The sequence below is a fragment of the Saccopteryx bilineata genome, chromosome 3 (assembly GCF_036850765.1).
Source record: "Saccopteryx bilineata isolate mSacBil1 chromosome 3, mSacBil1_pri_phased_curated, whole genome shotgun sequence".
Classification (NCBI taxonomy): Eukaryota; Metazoa; Chordata; class Mammalia; order Chiroptera; family Emballonuridae; genus Saccopteryx; species Saccopteryx bilineata.
The window spans coordinates 308,649,741-308,669,569 of NC_089492.1; the positions used below are offsets into that span (position 1 = coordinate 308,649,741).

At 50.9% G+C, this 19,829-nt stretch overlaps 2 protein-coding genes across 4 annotated transcripts in view; one reads left to right on the top strand and one right to left on the bottom strand.

Moving 5' to 3' along the window:
• Positions 1-2,257, top strand: part of SHANK1 (SH3 and multiple ankyrin repeat domains 1) — a 44,275-nt gene extending 42,018 nt beyond the window's left edge. For all 3 annotated transcript variants that reach the window (XM_066271405.1, XM_066271406.1, XM_066271408.1), the window contains one exon: positions 1,333-2,257. In XM_066271405.1, coding sequence (XP_066127502.1) covers positions 1,333-2,047 — 715 coding nt within the window. In that variant the 3' untranslated portion in view covers positions 2,048-2,257. The remainder of the gene's footprint in view (positions 1-1,332) is intronic.
• Positions 2,258-4,190: 1,933 nt separating this feature from the next.
• On the bottom strand, positions 4,191-18,525 carry C3H19orf81 (chromosome 3 C19orf81 homolog). The gene is made up of 6 exons (XM_066266676.1): positions 18,452-18,525; positions 13,539-13,606; positions 7,691-7,763; positions 7,469-7,589; positions 5,878-6,017; positions 4,191-4,964 (listed from the first exon to the last, which is right to left on the bottom strand). The coding sequence occupies exons 1-6, from the start codon at positions 18,523-18,525 to the stop codon at positions 4,766-4,768; spliced, it is 675 nt and encodes a 224-aa protein (XP_066122773.1). The 3' UTR covers positions 4,191-4,765.
• Between the last annotated feature and the right edge of the window lie 1,304 nt (positions 18,526-19,829).

Consider the following 19,829-nt stretch of genomic DNA (forward strand, 5'->3'; position numbering starts at 1 on the left):
AGGGTTTTTGAGGCCACTGTTGTAACATTAGCTGGGGAAATACGGTATGATGCTGAAATTTTCCAAAGTGGTTAGCTAGCCAGGAGCGCCAGAGAGTTCAAGTTCATTCAAGACCGAGTCTTAGGAAAAGTAGAGTCACATTCCAAGAGGATTTTTAATCCCCTTGTCCATCTGCAGAGCTCTAATTCTGATGTCCTTATAGCTGATATTCGAGTGTGGTTTTATCAGGCCTTTGAGATCTTATGGCAACTCGTTGAGTATTTTTAAGTATTCTGGGTAGCGAAAAGGATGCTGAATTTAGGCGACAGCTGAATCAAGGATTGATTTACCACCTACTGTGTGCTAGGTGCCCTTATGTTTCATAGGGGTCCCACAGTGGACAAGAGAGGCAAAACTTTGCCCTCAAAGAACTCATAGCCTAATGAGACCGAGGTAGAGGCCAGACAACAAAATAATTGCAGCTGTCCTAGGAAAAATACACCATAACAGGATGGTTAGAGAATATCTATCAACGACAAGATGCATGGAAATTGGAGGAGGGGAGAAAGGAAATCACGGAACTACTTGGGGGAATAGTGAGCTAGGCAGAGGGAACAGCCAGTTCAAAGGCCCTGAGGCTGAACTGTTCTGGAGGGAGCTAAAGGGATGAGGGGAACCTTTTTCTCCCCTTGTTTCTTCTCTCTTTCATCTCCCTCTCCTCATCTCTCTCTCTCTCTCTGTTCCCTGTCCCCTTCCATCTCTCTCCCCTGAACGCTCACCCTCTTTTTGTTCCTCTCCCACCGTCTCCCTGTCTTCCACTCTGCTGTGACTGGCCATAACCCAAAAGGCAGTATAGAATAGTGGTTAAGAGCTCAGACTTCGGTGCCATATAACCGGGCTCTGCCACTTCCTGGCTGTGTGTCCTTAGGCAAGTTACTTAACCTCTCTGTGCTGATGATGATGATGATGATGATAATAATAGTAACCTGCATCAGGGCTGTCATGGGGATTAAATTGAAATGCAATATGTAAAGCACTTAAAACAATGCCTGGCACACGTGAGCATCAGTAAGTGGTGGCAAATATTATTATTATCACTTAATGTCTCTTTTTCTTTCATCTCTCTTGACTGTCAACCCTCTCCCTGTCCTCTCATTTTTTGCTCCCTTCATTTCTGTTCTGACATCCATCTTACCCCTCCTCACTCCTCTCTCCCCATCTCTCTTCTCCATCTCTCTACCCCGGTCCCTGTCTTTCTTCCTCTCTCCTTATATCTTGACCTCTTCCTCTTTCTCACCCTGCCCTTGACTCCCAAACCCCTCTCCTCCACCCGGCCCCCTTGTCACATTCCAGACTCTCGGAAGACTCCCAGTCCTCGCTCCTCTCCAAACCCGTCAGCAGCCTGTTTCAGAACTGGTCCAAACCACCTCTGCCGCCACTCCCCACAGGAACTGGGGTCCCCCCTTCAGCTGCTGCGGCCCCAGGGGCCACTTCACCCTCAGCCTCCTCCTCCACGTCTACACGCCACCTCCAGGGTGTGGAGTTTGAGATGCGGCCACCTCTGCTCCGCAGGGCCCCCAGCCCCTCGCTGCTGCCCGCCTCGGAGCACAAGGTCAGCCCTGCGCCCCGGCCCTCGTCCCTGCCCATTCTGCCTTCTGGACCCCTCTATCCGGGCCTCTTTGACATCCGCAGCTCTCCCACTGGAGGGGCAGGAGGCTCTGCTGATCCCTTCGCCCCTGTCTTTGTGCCGCCACACCCGGGGATGTCCGGGGGGCTTGGTGGAGCCTTGTCAGGGGCCTCCCGCTCCCTCTCACCAACCCGCCTGCTTTCGCTGCCCCCGGACAAGCCGTTCGGAGCTAAACCTCTGGGGTTCTGGACCAAGTTCGACGTGGCTGATTGGCTGGAGTGGCTGGGCTTGGCTGAACACCGAGCCCGGTTCCTGGACCACGAGATCGATGGATCCCACCTGCCCGCCTTGACCAAGGAGGACTACGTCGATCTGGGTGTAACCAGGGTGGGCCACCGCATGAACATCGACCGGGCTCTCAAATTTTTCCTGGAGAGGTGATGGCTGGCTTGGACGGACCAGCCCGTCCACAGAACCCTTGAGCCCGCTGGCCTCTGGACCTCTGACCCCTGACCGTTATTCTCTTCCTGGGCCAGGGACTCTGCTGAAACTGCGCCCTGCCCTCATCTTCCAAGGCTGGAGGTCACCAGGTGGCCTGATCCCAGCCAGACATTTGCACCTCACAGGAGGGGGCAGCTAATACAAGACTGTGTGGAGCGGGAGGGGTGGGGTGGGATGGAAGAAATCGCAGAGGGGGACGGAGAAGGAGGGAAGGGTCGATTCTGGGGAAGGGGGAGACAGACAGAGCCATAGAGGGCCAGCCCGGAGCCTGACTGGACGGGGGTCATCCCCCAGGCCACAGGGGAAGGGGGTGCCCTTAGATTCCACCACCTGCCACCCTCTAACAACCCTTTCCCCCCTCTCCAGGCCCCTCTGTTCGCCCTGCCTTCCCCTCTCCCTAGCACACACAGCAGCACCCCCAGCCTCTTGCACGCTCCTTTGCACGCCTGCTTGCCTCTCTCCCCTTCCTGGGCTACAATTTTGCACAAATTTGCCCTCTCGCTGTCTTGCACACTCCGCCTTCGTTTCTGTCCCACGAGGCACTCTCAGCTCTGTTTCCCTTGCACACATCACATTTCTTTTCCCATGCTCCATGCCCCTTGCTCTCTCCAGCTCTTGCACACTCTTCCCCTGGTGTCCTCCCTGACACACCTCATTTCTGAAAATCTCTGGGCCCTTGCTGCAGACACACTTGGGACACCCTTTCCCTCACCCACTCACAGGCTCTGTGCACACATTTATTCTCTGGAATACCCTTGTCTTTGTTCAACCCTTGCACATCCACTATCCTGTGCACCTCCCTGACACACTTGCCTCTTTTTTAAGCACTTTCCCCTCTTACTCTTGAACCCCCACTTTCTTACTCTACCCACCTCTCTGTCAGTGACACTTCGTCCCCTCCTTACCCCACCCCCTCACTGTTACTTCTTATCACACTTGCTTCCCAGGAACTGTTTCTCAGATGCCCATTCCTCTCCTCTTTGCCAGGCTCCCACACTCTTACCCCCTCCTTTTCCAAATCTTTGTCCATCTCCATCACTCTTTGTGGACCTTCTTGCACACTCACTCTTGCACATGCATTCTCCTCAGCATGTCCACTGCTTTTTTGGAGCCTTTTTCTTTTAACGATGTTCTTGCACACGTGGCTTTGCTGCTCACTGATTCTTTAATTTGCTTGCTCTTGTCAGCTCCTGGGTGGCTTTCTCCATCTCCCGTGGGGAACTCTACTGCCTCTTGCCTCTTGCACACTCGGTTCACTGCATACTCTTGGCCTGGATTATTGTCTCTTTTCCTGGCAGCCGTGTTTTTGTCCCTGTGAAGGAACAGCTCTTGCAGCTGCTCTCACTCCGCCTGTTCTCATGTCTTTCCGCTCTTTTCTCTTTCTGGCAAGAGAAGACCCTATGCACACTCACTCCTTCCTCACCATGCTTCCTCCTCTCTTCCTAGTCCTTCCTTGGCCGTTTGTCCTTCCATTTTGCACGAAGACCCTCCCCCCCCCCCACACACACACACAACCCTTCAGTCTCTCCAAGAAACTCCTCCCTCCAGCATGGCTGTTCCTTCCTGCACGCTTCCTCCCTTCCTTTATTCCTGGGGCTTGGGAATTTTGAATCACCCCTTCCCCTGGGAAAGCCCCCTCCCCTACTGTGGGAAAAGGGGGGAGGGCATTGCCCTCAGGTCCCCCCATGTTCAGCTGCCAAAGAAGGGAGCTCCCCCTCCTTCCCCCAAGCCCATTCCCCCTCTGCTGCCCCCACCCCAAGGGGGGGGGCTCCGTCCATGGGGGGAGGGTGCTTGCAGCCCTCTCCCCTCACCACGTCAGGGATCTGCGGGGAACCTCGTGGGAGGGTCGTGGGAGGAGGGAGGGGTGGCAAGGAGGGGGCGGAGGTCGCGCTGGGCCCCTCCCCGCCCCCTCCCCCTTGTCGGATGCCCCCAGTCCGCAAGGGGCCTGCACGGCGCCTGTCTATCAAGGGCTTGTTCATTCCGGATGGGTGCCGCGGGGTTGGGGAGGGTGTAGGGGGTGGGAAGGGGGGGAGGAGAGGTCGGGTGGGAAGGGGGAAGGAACTAGATGGGGTTGCAGCGCGGGGCGGAGAGGAGAGACAAAGCAAAAAGAGTTACAATAGCAAAAGAAAAGACAAAAAAGAAAAAAAAAGAACCCTAACCACACACACACACACACAAATTCCAGGAAAAAAAAAAAAAAAACACCTGAAATAAAAGCCCGGAGAATTGTCTTCCAAGGGGGGTGGGAGGAGGAAGAGGAGGGGGACGGGTCAGGACGTCTGGTTCTCGTCGAGACGGGGATCGGCACGCGTTGAAAGCCCCGGTGCCCAGGTCTTCCCTCTCGCGGGCCTCAGTTCGTCCCTCAAGGAATTGGGACCCAGGCGTCCATTTGCAGGGATCGGGGTAAGATTAGGAAGGCGGGATTATATTATGGGGGTTTGTCCCATACCCCCTATCATCTCCCCTGACTCCCCACCAAGATTTTGCAGAGAGAAATGGCTTTTGTACCAGGTCATTCTTTATAATTAAACTCACAGTATCCACCCCCTCGAGCCGGCCCGCCTCCTTTCTGGGGAGGCAACCCCCCCTTTCCTCCCGGGTTGCGGGTGAGTTGCTTGAACCAGCTGGGCGGTGCGCAAGCGCAGCCGGAGCCCGTCCCTACTTGTCTTCCTCGGTCGGCTCCGCCCCCAGAGCCTCGAGCATGCGCCGTCGGACCAGGGAGCGGCGCAGGTGCAAGCGGTAATCGCCCAGCATCAGGTTGTCGTAGCGCACTAGGGGGTGCACGAGACCGCGGAGGCGGAGTCCGGAGCGCAGCAGGCGAGAGCGGGTCTGGAAGTCCTTGACCGTGATGAGCCACCTGCGAAGGGGCGGGACCATGAAGAGGGGGGTTGAAGACGGAAGTGTCCCTTCCCGCACGCTTCGCCCCTCCCTTTATTCCTGGGGCTTGAGAATTTTAAATTACCTCTTCCCCTGATGGTCCCAGTCTAGTCCCTGTTTGTTTACCGACTCTGGTCCTTCAAACTGTCACTCTGTCCCTAACCCCCTCTCCAGCCCAGCCCTCTCCCCGAGGTCAACCTGTACTTCGACCTTCCACTGGGTCATTCTAGGACTCGTCTCTCTCAGCCTGGTTTTGTCCTCTAATCGAGGTCTGTCCTTTCAAACCGCAGCTCCATGACCAGACCTTCACCCAGCAATTCCACATTCCCTCCCTTTCCAACTCTCTCCTTTTAGTGTGGCTATCAGGCCTGTATCTTGATCTCCGCCCCTCCTAGACCCTTCCTCAACTACACACCTATCATCTGAGCCCCGCCCCTACAATGCGCTCAGCCTAGGCTCCGCCCCCACACTTTGTTCTAGCCTGTCCCCGTCACCACCTGAGTCGCTCCAAGTCCCTTCACTCCAGCTCCTGCCTACTCTCTGATCTCACCTGGCCCTCCCCCCTTACCTCGCCCACTCTCGACTCCGCCCCTTTCCTGTTCCCATTCTCAGCCGCGTCATCCCGCCCTTACACCAACTGGTCCTTCAGGCCCCGCCCCCCACTACCTGAACTTCCCGGACCGGCCCACTTAGCCCCTCCTTCCTGACTCCGCCTCCTCCCCCTGCTCTCGCTAGACCCCACCCCTCATCACCCTCAGTCCCAGCCCCACCTCCGCCCCGTCCCTCTAGTCACTCAGGCTCCTCCCATTTTGGTCCCTCTAGGCCCCGCCCCGGCTTTCCGTCGCCTCACCCCTTCTGGTTGCTGCAGGTCCCACCCCCCGCCGCGGGCTCACCGGTTCTTGCGCCCCGCGGTCCCACAGATGACGTTCATGTTCTCAAAGCGGATGCTGCTCACGCGGCCGTTGTCCATGGCCTCGGGTAATTCGGCCTCCAAAGCCTCCAGCAGCTCCAGATGGGTAAGGTCCTCCTCAGGCTGGGGTAGTCCGAGAGAGAGCCTCAGCCCGTGACACCGGATTCACTCCAGGTTCACCGTAAACCCCACTTGCAGAACTTGCCTGAGTCCCAACTGGCATTTGAGAGGCAAGGATCACACCTGATCGAAGGGCCCTACCCCTCTTGTTAGAGCGGGGAGGACAGGTATCTCTCAGGTAGAAAAGCATCTACTCTCATTCAAGGCCATTCTCCAAAAATATCAATTCTCTACAGGCTAATATGTCAAAAATCAATGAACAGTGGGCTGAATGATTCACCAATTTGGCTGTTTTCCCAATCTACTGAAAACTTTTCCAGCAACTTGCATTGGATGGCAAGTTTTAGCAGCTCTTGAAGATCTAAGTCACACGCTTCTTTTATATTCATTTTAGGGCAGTGGTCCCCAACTCCCAGGTCCCGGACCCTTATCTGTCCGTGGGCCATTTGCTACCAGTCCGCAGAGAAAGAATAAATAACTTACCTTATTTCCATTTTATTTACATTTAAGTCTGAACGATGTTTTATTTTTTTTAAATGACCAGATTCCCTGTTACATTACATCTAAGACTCACTCTTGACGCTTGTCTCGGTCATGTGATACATTTATCCGTCCCACCCTAAAGGCTGGTCCGTGAAAATATTTTCTGACATTAAACCGGTCAGTGGCCCAAAAAAGGTTGGGGACCACTGTTTTAGGGGAATGTTCATTTGTCAAAAACTGAGGGTCACGGGGGTTGACTTTCTGTGAATCATTTAACATTCAGAGATATATAGTAATCACTATCATATTTTAGTGTATAAAATTGCTAAGTACCTAAAATGAGATCATAAAATTGGTCTTCTACAGAAGGCAAGCCTTCTATGTGTATAGGAGGGGAGGTTCCATGTTCAAAGCCATTAACATGAGGAGCCAATTGGGTGGAGATTTGTCCCTAAACAAAGATAGCAATCCTGTGTTAGGATAAAGTCACCCAGATCAGCTGAGGGAGAGCCTCTGAGCCCTGTGCCTGGCACGCAGTAAATGTCGCATTAATATCTACTCTTCTCACTTAACTTTTGCATGAGTGAGATCCTAATAGATACCTCCTCTGACTGGCTAGGGATCGCCAAATTATATGTATACTGAGTGACCAGTTAACTGAATTTATTAAAAACATGGGCTATTTCTTATGTTTTTGCTATATCTGTAAACTTGACAGAATTTCACAGTAGATGGATTAGCAGAACTCCCTTGTCCTCAGTCTCCCTTCTCTCTATTCCTCTGGGATCAGCAGTGATACACTTGATGAGTGACTATTTGACAAATTCACAATCAATATTCAGCAACCTGTCCTGGTGCCAAGCCCACAGCTAGTAAGCCCCAGGACCTGGATTTAGACTCTGTCCACCTGGCTCTGTGCCTGTGCCCTTTCCACCACCATACCCAATGCCACAGGGGTGGGGGCTACTCACCGAGGCCTCCATGCACAGGCAGAGGGGCTGGGCAGTGGGTGGCTTGGGAAATTTCCGGATGCATGGGAGCTCTCGGTCCAGCGCCTCATATTCCACAATGACCTGGCGCAGGTACTGCTTCCTGGGGAGAGAACGAGTGGGCAAGGACCTCCAAGGCCAGGGGTCACTGTCATTACCCTCCTGGGGCTGAAGTCGGAAATCATGGGGCCAAGGACTACTCACGAGGGTTTGCTGGGCCTGCCGAGGCTCCAAGCCTGAGTCTCTTCTAAGGTCTTGAGGTCCACAAGGAGGGCTCCTGGGGACAGAGAACCGGTGTCAGCTGCCCTGAGCACTCTTCACACATTATTCTGCCTAAATGGGCATCACCAAGTGCTATCCATGCCATCCCCAAAATAGCTCTTGTTATTAAGCTAACATCACTCAGCTCCAAACTCCACCCTTCTACACTGGGCTCTACCAACCCCATCTCAGCTCTGACAGCTCAGTTGCTATTAGAGTCCTATTAGGCTCTGCCTAAAGGTGGTGCTAGAGGGAGACAGCAAGGCAAGAGGAAGAGGAAGAAACTTGATTCTTTGCTTCCCAATGCAGTCGCCCTAGCCTCGCTTCTCTCAGCGTCAGCTCACTCCAGCAGCAGCACTTGAATCCAGTCTGTGGGTTTTGTCAACACTCTCAGAAACAGCCTCCTAATTGGAACTTGACTGATCCCAGCTCTCAAATCTGGCTGCTTCTAGACAACCCCACAGTTGGCTAACTGGTTCTTTATGATCAGCTGCTAATTGCCACACATAATCCATTTTTCCCTTCCTCTACAGTCCTAGAGTTTTACTTGCACATGGCTGCCCAGCTAGAGACAACAGTTCCCAGGCTCCCGTGCAGCAAGGTGTGGCCATATGACCAAGTTCTCACCCATAATGTTAGAGGGAGTGAGGGTGCATCTTTGGAGTCATTTGCTTAAAAAAGGGTTGTCTAGATGGGTTGCGGCCCTGGCCAGTTGGCTCAGTGGATAGAGCACCAGCCCTGCGTGAGGACATCCAGGTTTGATTTCCAGTCAGGGAACACATAAGAAGTGACCATCTTCTTCTCTTTCCCTCTCTCTCCCCCTTCTCTCTCTCTTCCTCTTTCACAGCCAATGGCTCAGTTGACTCAAGCATCGGCCCCAGACGAGGGTTGCCGAATGGATCCCGGTCGGGACACATGTGGGAGTCTGTACTCTATCTCCCTTCCTCTCACTTAAAAAAATATAGTTAGATAGATAGATAAACCGACAGACTGATTACCCCTTCCCTTTGCCCAGAATGTGGATGTGACAATAAACCATCTTCAACTATGCTAAAGATGGTCAGAGCCACAATACGAGGGAACCTTGGTCCCTGAGTCATCTCCTGTGGTGAGAGGTCCCATTGATCTGAAACACCTGCTTCCCATTACAAAGAGAAATAAACCATCTTAATGCCATTGTGTTGGGGGGTCTCTTTGTTACAGCAGCTGAACAGAGCGGAACACAGCCCCGGACAGCCAGGAGCTGGCTTAGCATCCTGCTGGAGTGCTGTCCTGTGGACAGAAACAATTTCACAGAACACCCTCACCAGCCAGGGCCACTCTGTGACCAAGATGGACCAAGATAAAAGTAAAACTACTCCAGAATCATGTCTCAACACAACAAAACGCGAACACTGCCCAGATCACAAAAATGACCAAATATCCCCCTCTTGGCCCAGAGCTGCTGCTGCTGCTTTTCCATCGCGTCAGCTCTATTCATTCCTCCTGCCTCGGGAAGTTGCCCTCACTTCCTGCCAGCATCTGATCCAGAGCAAAGCCCTGCTTCCTGGAACCCCCCGGCCCCCGAAGTCACCCAGCTCCTATAAAAAGTCCTCTCTGATATCCTCTTCCTCAGAAGTTGCACGTGTTACTGTCTCCCTCCTTACAAGTCAATAAATTCAGCAGCGTGCCTCTCTCTCTCTCTCTCTTTCCTCCTCTCTCTCCCCCCACCTCTCACACACAGACACAGAGATTGCAGCATTTGCCAGTTTTCATAGTGTTAGTACTCCCACTATGGCTAATTTCATGCTACCCACAGTTTTAACAACCAGTTTGCAAAACTCAACCATGGGCTGTGGGACGGTACAAGCTGTCTCCAGCACTCGGCTGCCACAACCATGCTCCCGGGGATCTCGGACTTCAGGGCACTGACATAGTTCCCAGGGGGTAGTTGTACGTCTCAGCATCCCATACTTACAAGCCATCAGAGGCTTCCTTATGCCTTCAGGATCGAGTCTCGCTGTTTGAAACACAACATTGCAGGGTCCACCCCAGACCCACTGGACCAGAATCTGCATTTTAACAAGATCCCCTGTGAGAAGTACCTATGCTGTGTGTGGTCACCCCTCCTGACCTCTCTGATCCATCTCCTCCAGCCTTGCTGGCCTCCCTTCCATCCCTTCAATACAATCATCTCCTCCTAGAATCCATCCACTTCACAATAATAATGACCACATGTTTACAGTTCCTTTTTAAAAACCAAACATTTTCAAAAATGCTTTCCATTGCATCCTCGCAACAACTTTCTGAGATAGTGTAGTGTAACAAATGATGGAATGAAAGCCCAAAGAGGTTAATTGGCTTATCCAAGGTCACAAAGCCCAAAGTGATAGAACCCGGATAAAAATCTAGGTGTCCGTATCCAAAGTCTGTGTTCCCAACCCCTCTGTGTGCTGCTGTGCTTCTCACCCCACTCTTGTCTAACCAACAGCTTCCTAACCTCTCTTTCTAGTCACACAATCAACAGAGCATATTGAAATATAGATCTGATCATATCGATGACTTCCTCCCAAGACTTCTCAATTGGAGCATCCCAATTATCTTTGAGGTAAATTAAGTCCCAAGTTCTCCCTGCAGCTCACAAAACCACACATAATCAACCCTACTATTGTCATAAATCTGACTGCGCATGGCTGCCCTCATTTGCTGTATTTCAGAACCACTGCCCTTCCGTGACTGGAACTCTCCATATCCCCTCCTGCTTCAGGACCTTGGTCTTAAAGCAAAAGAGAATATAGTCATCTGCAGAAGCTTCCCAGAATTATCTTCAACCCTAAGACTCAAGAGCACTTACGGCCACTGTAGGTTATTAATTATTTGTGAGATGACGTGTTTTGTGTCTGCCCTCCCTGCCGAAGAGCAGGCTCTGTCATTTCATTCATTAGCTCCCCAGGCAAAATGCTTGGGAGCTATAGACTTCCTAATGGACTAGGCCAAAGTTTGCAACCTGATAAACTAAAAAGGTTATTGGTTTCAAAATACCACAATGAAAACAGCAAAACTGAAAATGAACAAATGTTGATCTACAAAGCCAGCCAACTGGTCAACTCAATGCACTCAGCTTTTCTGGAGCTCTATACAGATTATATTGATGAAGTAAATGCCTCAGTCTAGTTAAAGATGGTGTCAGGTGAGGTCTTTAAAAGAAAGAATCCTTCACCCCGACCAGGTAGCTCTGTTGGCTGGAGCATTGTCCAGAAGCACAGAGGTTGTCGGTTTGGTTCCCAGTCAGGGCACATACAGGAACAAATCGATGCTCCTCTCTCTCTCTCTGTCTCTCTCTCAAATCAATAAAATAAGCATTAAAAAATAAATAGGAAACTTTTTTTTAAAGAGTCCTTCAAAGACACTAAATGAGAACTGAGGACAGAGACATGGTGTCTGTTTTGCCACTGGCCGTTTGTTATGCCTAGCATAGCACCTGGCACAAAGCAGGTGCCTACAGCAGACACCCAGTGGGAGGCCCCTTCAACCATTCCTATCTTTCTTCCCTCATTTGAGGGGATGGGGGTCCACTCTTCACCCATGCGACTCAAGGGAGATTCACTGAGCTCCAGTTTCCCTCCCGAAAATTCTATCCAGTTTAAATCAGTGCCTTCCAACCTCACTGTTCATCATAATTACCTGGTAAACATTAAAAATATACAGATGCTGAGAACCCAGTCCATGAGATTCAGGTTAAATTGGATCTGAAGCAGGATTAGGTGTAAATTTATAAAAATCTTTCCACCTTGGCTCAGTGGATAAAGCGTCAACCTGGCACATCAGAGGTCACAGCTTTGACCCTTGATCGGGACACATACAAGAAACAATCAATGAGCCTGACCTGTGGTGGCGCAGTGGATAAAGCGTCAACCTGGAAACACTGAGGTTGCCGGTTCAAAACCCTGGGCTTGCCTGGTCAAGGCACATATAGGAGTTGGTGCTTCCAGCTCCTCCCCCCTTCTCTCTCTCTGTCTCTTCTCTCTCTCTCTGTCCCTCCCTCTCCTCTCTAAAAATAAATAAATTAATTAATTAATTAAAAAAATTAAAAGAAACAATCAATGAATGCACAACTAAATGCAACAACTAAGTGGAACAAGTTGATGCCTCTCTCTCCCTCAAATCAATGGGGAAAATTTTTTTAATCCTCCCACCTGATGCGTAGTTGGGGTTGAGGACCACTGACTAAAATAATCATGATAATTTCTTTTCTTTTGCCAGCAATTGTGACAAGAGTGAGCACGTGACTGAGTGCTTGTCAATGAAATATGAGAAGATATCATTTGGGAGTTCTTAAGATGCAGATCTCTGGATGTAATGCCTGGAACTGTGGCAGCCATCCTGTGACCATGAGGTTAGCCAGTGTAAGGTTGGCCGAAGGAGGACACCCAAGTTCACGCTAAAAAAAGTTTATTAGGGGGTCATCTGCCAGGCTGACTCCTAAGGCAGAGGTCAGCACCTGGTTCTCTAACAGGTAGAGTTCAATAGGGGATTCAAGGGTGGGGGCTGGTAGTCATTAAGGAAAAATGTAGCTTTCAGCGATTTATGTAAGATTAACCGTAAGTAAGCTAGTTAATTTCCACACCCGGATTAGTCATCCTGATGCCCAGAGGGTAGTGACCTGAAACATCCAGTTTGTCATTGTCCCTTTGTCCACTTAAGGGAGGAGGGGCTCATGGCCCCCACCTGCAACCCTATCAGGCAGCAGGCAGAGGGAATATATCCTGAACCAAAAAGCATGAAAATAGAAACTGAGTTCTCAGTGACATCATTGAGTTGCTGACTCAACCAAACCCAAACCCCACCCCACCTGTGGCTTTCTTTTTGAATGAAATAATGAATGTCTTATTCTTTACACTACACTAAGTCTAGTTTTCTATGACCTGCTAGCCAAACACATTCTTACCAAGACATTATTCCATAAATGTTGAATGTGTGGATGAATGAATGCACTGTGCTAAAGTAGAATGCAAGCAGGGAGCCCTGGAGCATGAACCTGACGTTGTTGTCAGCAGGTGTCAGGACACAGAGGACCTCCAACACCAGGCTGAGCCTCTGGGACTCTATTTTTTGGGGTGATGAGGAATGAGGGAGAGCTGTGAGCAGGGGAGAGACAGAATCAGCGCTGTTGTCAGAAAGACTCCTCTGAAGCCATGTAGGAGATGGCTGGAGGGGAGAAACTGGAGACCGGGGAGTCAGGTGGAGAAAGGGTCCATATGGAAGAGGACAAGACCTAAAGTGGAGCTGTGAGGATGGAGAAGCAGGGGTAGGGCAGAGAGAGTGGGCAGGAAGATGGGGACTGATGGCTGTGGGAGGGAATTAGGGGTGCAGCACCTGGAATCTAGCCCAGTGGTTGGGTTGGCAGCAGGGCCACTAGAAGATGGGAAGCAGGGAGGAGGAGTGGCTTTGGGGGAAGATACTGAGCTCAGTGTGGGAGACAAAAAGGGTGTGAAGGACCAAGGCAAGGCATTTAGGGAGATAATGGCCTCAGAAGAGTAGTTAAGGCCCCAGAGGTTCATGGGAAATGTGGTTCTGGACCTGGAACATTGGCCAGGGGACTGCAGAGGCTCATGGGAAATGTAGTGTGAGGTCAAATGGTACTGTTCAGGAATCTGGTTAGCCTAAGAGTCTGGGTGGTTCTCTCTTAAGAAGGCCAGTGACTCATTTGAGGCTACAGTGGCACTCACTTGAGGACAGGGCTATGACACAATGCATGAAGACAATTTTCACACACATACACACAAACATACAGATGTACAGGGTTTATTACCTGCTTCCCTGTGCATAGCGGGGGTGCCCACGATGGAGCAGCACAGAGGCTCCACCTCTTGCTGCATCCTGGGAAGGCGGGTGGGGGTTGTCTCAGGAGGATGGGAAGAAGAGCTCTGCCTGGGCCACCCAACGCAGTTCCTTCCCCCCCCCTGCTGCCTCTTCTTCCTTGTTGAAGCCCAGGGGAACACACACGGGAAAACTAGGGCGCTTAGACCACGCTGAGGCCCAGGCCCCCCTAACCTCGGGGAACCTCTGTGTGCCCCGATTCCTTCTTTCCCACTTTCCTGTTTCTCCCTCCCTCTCTCCCTGTCTCTTTGAGTCTCTGTCCTCACCCCCCTCTCTCCCTCTCTCTTCCTCATCAGCTCCCTGTCTCTCTGGCCCCCTCCCTCTCTCCCTCTCTCTCAGTCTTGTTCCCCTGAGTTCTCCTAATCTCTCTCCCCATCGCTCCTCCATTCTTTCCCTTGATTTCTCTGCCCGCTTCCTCCCCACTTCTTTCCCCTTCCCTGGTTCCATCTCCCCAGTCTTCTCCCCTATCATTTTCCCCAGTATCCCTCTCCACCCCCATACCTCCCTCCACTCATAGTTGTCTGCCTCCCTCAAACCCCCTCACCCTCTCTCCCCATCTCCCCCCATTTTTCCTCTCTCATGGCTGCCTCTGCCCTGCCTCTTGGCTCCCCTCCCCTCGATCATCCCCTTTCTGTTCCCACTTGCCCTCCACTCATCCTGGTCTCCCACAGGAACTGGTTAGACACAGTCAAGATTCAAACGGAAACTGGATTCTCTATGGGGGAGGGAAAAGTGAGAAGGGGGTTTGGTTGCCATGGTTCCTATGGAAGGAGGGGGAGGGGCAGGGGACTCTGACTTCTGGGTCTGAGATTCTTGGGTCTGGATGGGAAGGACATGGGGTTTCTGAGCTCCAAATGAAGGAGTTTAGGGCTCTAACCACACAGTTGCCTGCTAGGCATCTTTTTATTATTATTATTTTTTAAATTTAATTTATTTATTTATTTTTGTATTTTTCTGAAGTAAGAAGCCAGGAGGCAGAGAGACAGACTCCTGCATGCGCCTGACCAAGATCCACCCAGCATGCCCACCAGGGGGCAATGCTCTGCCCATCTGGGGCGTTGCTCCGTTGCAACCAGCCCCATTCTAGCGCCTGAGGTCGAGGCCATAGAGCTATTCTCAGCAGCCAGGTCAACTCTGCTCCAATGGAGCCTTGACTGCTGGAGGGTAAGAGAGAGAGACTGTGTGTGATAGAGAGAGAAAGGAGAGGCGAAGGGGTAGGGAAGCAGATGGATATTTCTGCTGTGTGCCCTGGCCGAGAATTGAACCCTGGACTTCCACACACTGGGCCAACCTTCTACCACTGAGGCAGCCAACCAGGGCTAGGCACCCCTTTTTGTGTGTGTCTGCAAAGATCTTAGTGGGAAATGTGCCAGAGGAGGCTAGACTTTCTTTTATTTTTATTTTATTATTATTATTTTTTTTTGTATTTTTCTGAAGTTGGAAACGGGGAGGCAGACAGACTCCTGTATGCACCCGACCAAGATCTACCCAGCATGCCCACCAGGGGGCGATGCTCTGCCCATCTGGGACATTGCTCTGTTGCAACCAGAGCCATTCTAGTGCCTGAGGCAGAGGCCATAGAGCCATCCTCAGTGCCCGGTCCAACTTTGCTCCAATGAACCCTTGGCTGCGGGAGGGGAAGAGAGAGACAGAGAGGAAGGAGAGGGGAAGGGGTGGAGAAGCAGATGGGCGCTTCTCTTGTGTTCCCTGGCCAGGAATCGAACCCGGGACTCCTGCACACCAGGCCAACGCTCTACCACTGAGCCAACCGGCCAGGGCTGGACTTTCTTAGTTATCCTGTCTGTCCTCTCGGTATGTCTCTGTACCTGTATCTCTGGTTCTCTTTTCTCCACTTCCAGATGGTCACTGTCATGAACTGTCCATTATTTCTGCTTGACAAGCATCAGTTGCCTGCGCTCTAGGTAGTAGCACCCTGATTTTCAGAGTGATTTATTCAGGGGTGAGCTTAAAAATCAAGGAAACAGAGTCAACCCCTGGACTTCTGCTGAATTTGTTATTAAAGATCTTTATTTTCCCCCTGAGGTTGCCAGGCTGGTCAGAGTCTCAGTTAGAGTTGGGGGGGGGGGGGGCATCATGTTGCCATATGGTGAGACAACCTGCCTAAAAGCAAAGACCAAAGGAAAGCAGACACCAAAGACACAGTCAGATTCCTGATGATGATTGGAGTACCTGGGTCCAGCCATGCCTGAAACCCTCATCTACACAATTAGTTCCCCCTATGCTTACCTCATTTCTGTTTTTGTCATTGGCAATGAAAACAGTCTACATTTATGAATAAACTCATGTCCAGATTCAGTTCCTCTGTGGCCCTGGCTTCTTTTCTGCCTCTCCAAGTCTTTGTCTCCCATTAGGCTGTCCTCTGTTTCCAGTTGCCAAGTTTATCCCTATGGGACGGGGACCATCCTTCATTCCCATGACCACAGGCACATCTAGCCCCCAGAGCCCATCGTCAGTCCCCAGGCTCAATTCCTTCTGCCTCATGACTGCTTTACCTCCTCTTCAATTCTGTAGCCAGGACAGCCACTCAGGCTTTGTTCTCTCTGGCCTGAACCCTCTCCCCAGCCTCCCTCTTGCCCTCCCACCCCCATTCCTTTCCCCCACAGGGGGCTTTCTTCACCCAGAGCTGCCCCTGCCCCTCCCCTGCTTGCAGGCCTCCCATGGCTCCCCAGCGTTGCTGAACAACATTTCTGCCCCTCCACTCTTAGCTGTCTGAGACCTGCATGATCTGGCCCCGCCCTCCTCTCCCCTCTCACCCCTTCTAAAATTCTCTAGTCACCTTTTATGAATTATTTTATTTAACGAGTGTCTTCCAGCCATTCCTGTCTTTACTGCCCACATGCTGTGCCTTCCAGAATACCCTTCTATACTCTCCCTTTCCCACATCCTTTAATAAAAAGCTCCCTCCTCCAGCAAGCCTTCTCTAACTTCTCCCAAGTTGTGTTTTCTGTAATTTTCTCTGCATGTTCTTTATCTGTTCCTTTCCCAGACATCTGAATATTGTCCCCTCCGTGTGTCTTGTTCAGGGATTCGAACCTCTGCCTGCCTCCCCCACCAGACCACCAGCTCCTAACCTTCTCTGACTCTCCAGCATCACTCCCCTCAGGGAGGTGCAAAATGGTTAGGTTGAGTGAATAAATGAGTGACTATTTCCTTCTATCAATGTGACCCACACTCAGCAGCTCCAACCCTGTCGTTCTGTCCCTTTTGGTCCTCCAAGACAACACAGGGTGAAGAAGAGAACACGGGCCCTGGAGCCAAACAGACCAGCATTGAATGTCACGTCCAGGTTGCGCAGCCTTGGGCAAATGCCATCCCTTCTCTGAGCCTAGATTTAGTTGCCTTTTCTAAAGCTCTCTCCTTCTTCCCTCCTTGGAGGGGCCCTCCCTCCATCCCTCTCTTTTTCTCCTTCTAAAGTCTGCATCTCTATGTTTCCCTCTGTCTGTCTCCACTTCTCTCTGTGTCTTTGTTTTTCTTCCACTCTCTACCTGTCTGTCTTTGGAACCCAGCCTCATCTCGCTCTGTGTCTTAATTTGAATTTCTGTTTCATGGATCTCTAGTTTATGTCTTCCTTTGCCTGTTTCTTTCCCTATCTGCTCGTCTCTGTCCCTCTCTGTGTTCGTCTCCATGGCCCTCGTTCACCATCTCTGTTTCTTTCTCTATGTCTATCTCCTTCCCTGTCCCTCTGCCATAGCCCCACCAGCCTCCCTCTGTCACTTACCCCATCTCTCTCAGGCCATATCTGTCCCACTCCCTGGCCTGGCACTCAGCCTGGAACACAGATCCCTGAATCAGCATTTTCCTCCTATTCCAGAAATTATGTCAGCACCACAGTGGGGGGTGGGGCTGGTCGTAGCCCAGTCAGAGGCTGTGCCTCCTTACATCCTCATCCTCACAGGCCCTGGCCAACCTGGCCTACCTCTCTTCCCCATGTTTGTTCTCTCCAAGAGGAGCACCAGAAGGGAACCTGTGTTTATACACATATGTGCACGTATCTGCATTTATTTCCAGGTGCATCTGTGTATGGATCTATAGGTATCTGTGCAAACTCCTTCATTCACTCATGCATCTATGCATGTATGCATGCATTCGTCCATCCATCCATCCATCCTGCCATCTGTCTAGCCATCCATTCATCCACCCATCCATTTATTTGCCCATCTGTTCATCCATTCTTCCATCCATTCATCTATCTGCTCATTCATCCACTAATCCATTCATTCTTCCATCCACCCAACCATCCATCCATCCATCTGCCCACCCATCCTTCCATTCGTCCACTCATCCATCTCTCCATCCATCCTTTCATCCTTTTCTTTATCCATACATATCCACTCACCTAGCCAGCCAGTCAACTACTATCCACTCATCTATCCATCCATCTAAACTTCCATTCATCCAACCATCTACTCTTCCTTTCTTCTTTTCATCTATCCATTCCTACATCTTTCTCTCCATCCATCCATCCATCTATTCTTCCTTCCATCTGTCCACTTGTTTATCTATCCATTCATTCATCCATCCACTCCTCTATTTATCCATCCACCCATTCATCCATCCATTCACCCATCCATCTATTTATCCACTTACCTGTTCACTCATTTATTCATTAAACAAACCAATATTTATTCAGTGCCAACTGTGTGCCAGGCACCGCATCAGGCAGAGGGGACACAGCAGCAAACAAAACAAAGTGCTGCCCCCTAAAGCTCATGTGCTTGGCTGTCCCCTTCAGTGAGCCAAACTCCCTCCTCCCACAGGCCGTTCCTTCCCCCTGTAGCTGTTCACCTTCTTTCCCCCATCTTCACCTGGCTCATGTCTACTCACCTTTCTGAGTTCAGTGTAAATGTCACTTGCTCTGTGACCTCCTTCTCACACTCCCTGCACATGGCACTTCCCATTATGTCCCTTGTCCCAAGGCTGGGAATTTTGTCTGCCTTGTTCCCAGCTGCATCCCTGCTGCCTAGAACACTAACTGGCATATAGTAGATGCTCAGTAAGTATTTATCAAATGGCTGTGTGAATTGACTTGAATGAATATGGAAGACTCTCTCTGTCTCCTGGTTCCTTGTCCAGGGCTGTTCGCTACTCTACATTCCCAGTGGCGATGACAGGCAAGGTCCTCAAACTTCCTAGATGCAAACAATGTAATGACTGAATGGCAAGACTCTAGGTCCAGACCCATGTGGCTTTGAATCTCCACTTTGATGCTTCCCAGTTGTGTGACCTTTGGCAGGGCACTTTCCTTCTCTGAGCCTCGGTTTCCTTACTTGTAAAATGCAGTTAAAGAATACATAAGCAGGCCCTGGCCGGTTGGCTCAGTGGTAGAGCGTCGGCCTGGCGTGCAGGGGTCCCAGATTTGATTCCCGGCCAGGGCACACAGGAGAGGCGCCCATCTGCTTCTCCACCCCTCCCCCTCTCCTTCCTTTCTGTCTCTCTCTTCCCTTCCCGCAGCCGAGGCTCCATTGGAGCAAAGATGGCCTGGGCGCTGGGGATGGCTCTGTGGCCTCTGCCTCAGGCGCTAGAATGGCTCTGGATGCAACAGAGCGACGCCCCAGATGGGCAGAACATCGCCCCCTGGTGGGCATGCCGGGTGGATCCCGGTCGGGCGCATGCGGGAGTCTGTCTGACTGCCTCCCCGTTTCCAGCTTTGGAAAAATAGAAAGAAAAAAAGAAGAAGAATACATAAGCAAATGCAAATAATTGTGACAATACTACTAAATACTAACCATTTTTTACCTTGTATAAATTTAATTTAATCTTCAAAATAACTTAATGTCATAGAATCTGGGTTTTTAAAATATTATCCTCATTCATAACTTGGTGAGTTCAATTGTCAGCCTCAGGTGCTGAAGATAGCTCAGTTGATTCGAGCATCGACCCCAGACAGGGGTTGCCGGGTGGATCCCAGTCAGGGCACATGCAGGAGTCTGTCTCTCTATCTCTCCTTCTCTCACTTAAAAAAAAATCATTCTTGTTCACAATTAAGGAAACTGAGGCATTAAGAATATAAGTAATTCATCCAAGGCAATGCAGTGATGCCAGAACAGAGCTGGAATTTGAAATCTGGTGCTCTGCCCCCAAAGTCACACACATTGACTAAAGCTGCCCCTCTCGATGCTCGGACAGCCTTAGATTCTGAGTGTCTGGGAATGTACCACGGCGATCCAGCAAACCCATTTGTGCCCGTGTCTCTGAGTTCATG

Excerpts from the sequence above, each read along its gene's own strand:
- C3H19orf81 (XM_066266676.1), bottom strand. The coding sequence starts at position 18,525 with ATGGGAAGTGCCATGTGCAGGGAGTGTGAGAAGGAGGTCACAGAGCAA. Across the intron at positions 7,590-7,690 it reads GGCAGGCCCAGCAAACCCTC|GAAGCAGTACCTGCGCCAGG; the intron begins GTGAGTAGTCCT and ends TTCTCTCCCCAG. Across the intron at positions 4,965-5,877 it reads ACCGCGGGGCGCAAGAACCG|GTGGCTCATCACGGTCAAGG; the intron begins GTGAGCCCGCGG and ends GCCCCTTCGCAG.